General features: G+C 43.4%; 1 protein-coding gene across 1 annotated transcript in view; it reads left to right on the top strand.

Moving 5' to 3' along the window:
* Positions 1-1,017: 1,017 nt before the first annotated feature.
* The window catches only part of wdr41 (WD repeat domain 41), a gene marked incomplete at its 3' end in the record, with an annotated part of 21,860 nt that continues 19,581 nt past the window's right edge, over positions 1,018-3,296 (top strand). The window contains 2 exon segments of the mRNA XM_037691847.1: positions 1,018-1,189; positions 1,283-1,352. Coding sequence (XP_037547775.1) covers positions 1,305-1,352 — 48 coding nt within the window.

Genomic DNA, 3,296 nt, shown 5'->3' with positions numbered 1-3,296 from the left:
GAGCGTTAGGTCACATGAAGGTTGAGCTGGAACCAGACCCAGGCCTCGTGGGATGAATCCCATGCAGCTGCAGTTCACAGAAACGCTCCGTCCGCTCGGATACGCAGAACAAACTGAGGCTTGCGCGGCCCCACAACTGGAAGCCACTGACAGCAGCTGAACCGGTCCCTCTCGCCGACCTCCTCCGTTCTCAAGCTGCCCTTGAGCTGCCCTTGAGCTTTTCTGTTAGCGTGTGGAAAGCAGCTCGTAGCCCCTGACAAGCGCAGCGGATCGACACTAAATCAGAAATCAGTGGCGGCAGCAGATCTGAGCCACCATGAAGGTCACAGGCCCACACGGCATGTCGTCTCAATCAGGGGAGCGTCCACAGACGGGCTGCTGTGTGTGACGACATGTTGGTGCGCATGTGAGCGGAAACACAAACCCAGCAGGGTGCAGAAACTGGGCCAAATGGGAAGAAAGTTAACTTTACTGTAGGAAGAGGGACAAAACAAGAGAAATATGCTGTAAAAAAACAAACAAAGATAAAAAACATAAAACATGACATACAAACGTTTTTAAAAATTTAAAGAATAAATGTATTATTTATTTTGGCACAAATAGAAGACGATTAGATCAAAAGAATTGTTTGTGGAGATGAGATTATGACACACTGCCATCTAGTGGTAGGAAGATGAACTGCAGCCATTCAAACAGGAGCTCCGCCTGCAGCGCGTTGTTCTCAACGTTTATGATTATTTAATATTTACATGAATTAAATTAAATTAATTCTTACTGCATGTTGTGATACTTAGAAAAACATTTTATATGTTGTATCGGTATTAATCACATAAACATATCTTCTCCCACTTTTAGGTAAAATATTTGTGACTTCACTAATGATTTAACAGAATTATATATATTTGTATTTTTTATATAAACTGCGGCAAATGTCGAAATTTAACACAAAAAGCGCGCTGTTGTGTTCCGCTTTCACTTCCTGAACTCAGAGGCTTCCGTAGTGAGTCACGTGACGGTTTGTTGCGCTCGTGACTTGAATTCTCTGTTTACATGATGTAAGCTAAGTGACGGCGTTATTAGCCTTATTTCCTTCTCATCCGGTGGATTAAATTAACAATAATCTGAGCTGTTTGCTTTTGAAACGTCCTCTGAAGCGGAGCGAGGCGGGATTTATCGTCTGTGTCGGCGGGTGACAGCTTTATTAACTGAGACATTAAATCTGTTATCCGTTGAGCCGGCTGCTTTAGGCTAGCACGAAGCTAACAGACTTTGATCTGCTCAGGTTGTTGGTGGGACACGGAGAGATGCTTCGGTGGATTCTGGGTACTCATGAAGCTCAGGGCTCTCTGGAGGTAAACTGTTCTTATTTATGGAAGTCATCGTTTAAAGGTTGTTGAAAGAAAACTGCGTCATGATTTTCAGATGCTAAACTTTGTTTCTAGCCTTTGGGATGCTAACTGCTGTGAGGCGATTCATTCACTCGAGCTTTATTTCTCCAGGTTGGTCTCCTTGAGCCTCCAGGACTCGTTTACAGAGACCTGGTTTAACAAAGAGTCATGACAACATGGACAAGCATACAAGAAACAGATCATTTGAAAACTGAGCAAGAAAATGATACGAAAAAACATCTAGATCATAAGACGATGTAGAAAACTAAAAACAGGAACATCTGCAGGAACTGAACAGATGTTTGAAGCCACTTAGAGAGGTCAAAGGTCGAGAGCTTCAGGTCTTTTTACAAGATATTCCAGGAAACAGGAGCGGAGTAGGAGAAGGTCCTTTTGTCTAGTTCAGTCCTCACTGAGGGAACACTGCAGGTAATGATGTCCTGAGAGCGCACGCTGTAGCTGCACTCACACAGAGACATGTAGGAGGAGATGTATGAAGGCAGCAGACCAGGAAGTGATTTAAAGATGAAGATGTACCAGTGGGAGAGTCTGTGTGAAGTTAATGGTGACCAGTTAACCAGTGAATACTGGGTGCAGTGGTGGGTACGGTAGTTACAGCCAGTTATGAATCTTAGTGCACCATGATAGACAGCATCCAACATCTGCAGCATCCAACATCTGCAGCATCCAACATCTGCAGCATCCAACATCTGCAGCATCCAATATCTGCAGCATCCAACATCTGCAGCATCCAACATCTGCAGCATCCAACATCTGCAGCATCCAACATCTGCAGCATCCAACATCTGCAGGGTGCTTGTAGGAGCGTTCATGTAAATAATGTCACCGTGATCAATGAAGGGAAGGAAAGTCACAGATACAAGGAGTTTCCTAACATTCAGGGTTAGACAGGATCTGTTACTGAAAAAGAAACCCAGTTTAACTTCCAGTTTCTTTATCAAGTTTTACACCTGGAGCTTAAAAGAAAGATGTGAGTCGACCAAGACACACAAATATTTATAGGAATCAACAAACTCAATGGGGACACCATTAGAGGATAAAATCGGAGGAAGAACTGCTGGGACTGACTTCCTGTTTGAACAAAGCATCCCTGTGGTTTCATCAGCGTTCAGCACCAGTTTGAGGCGGAACAAATCTGACTGGATGATGTTGAATCCAGATTGCAAAAACTGGAAAACCTTAGCAACAGGGGTGCACTGATAAATTGGCCAGCCCATTTATCGGCCCCAATGTCCTTTATTTTAGGTGATTGGCAGTCGGCAGATACTTACACGAGAAAACGATTTTACTGATTTTTTCTAGTTTTAACAACAATTGTCTGAACTTCATTTATATTTCAGAGCTCTGCCTCGTGGCCAGTTAAAACCAGCTTGTATTGTTTCTAGGATGTTGTTCAAGGGTATATTTTTCAATAAAATAAGATTAGAAAATTGAAGGTGCATTGTGACCTTATAACACCTGACAGCACTTGTAAAACAAAATTGGTATCAGCCAAAATCAGAATCGGCAGGTCAGACTTTTTAAAGATCAGTGATCGGCCAGAAACCTGCAGTCGGTGCAGCCCTGCCTGCTTAGCAACAGTTTGAGCTCGACAATAAACAACTGTGTCATCAGCATAGAAGTGTATGGATGCATCAGGGATGATCTGACCTACATTATGTATGTAGGCTCAGTCTTGGGACTCACCCTCTTTAGTCCACCTTACTTCTTAAGGCTGGCTGCTCATATCATCACAGTCCCTGTGACCCACATCTTCAATCTGTCCATGAGACAAAACTCATCCCAGGCACTTCATTAAAACTCATCCCAGGCACTTCATTAAAACTCATCCCAGGCACTGCATTAAAACTCATCCCAGGCACTTCATTAAAAACTCATCCCAGGCAC

This window comes from Nematolebias whitei, chromosome 18 (assembly GCF_014905685.2).
Source record: "Nematolebias whitei isolate Nwh7 chromosome 18, NemWhi1, whole genome shotgun sequence".
Lineage (NCBI taxonomy): Eukaryota > Metazoa > Chordata > Actinopteri > Cyprinodontiformes > Rivulidae > Nematolebias > Nematolebias whitei.
Note: the sequence above shows the minus strand (reverse complement) of the source record. Positions and strands in the feature narration are given on the sequence as shown.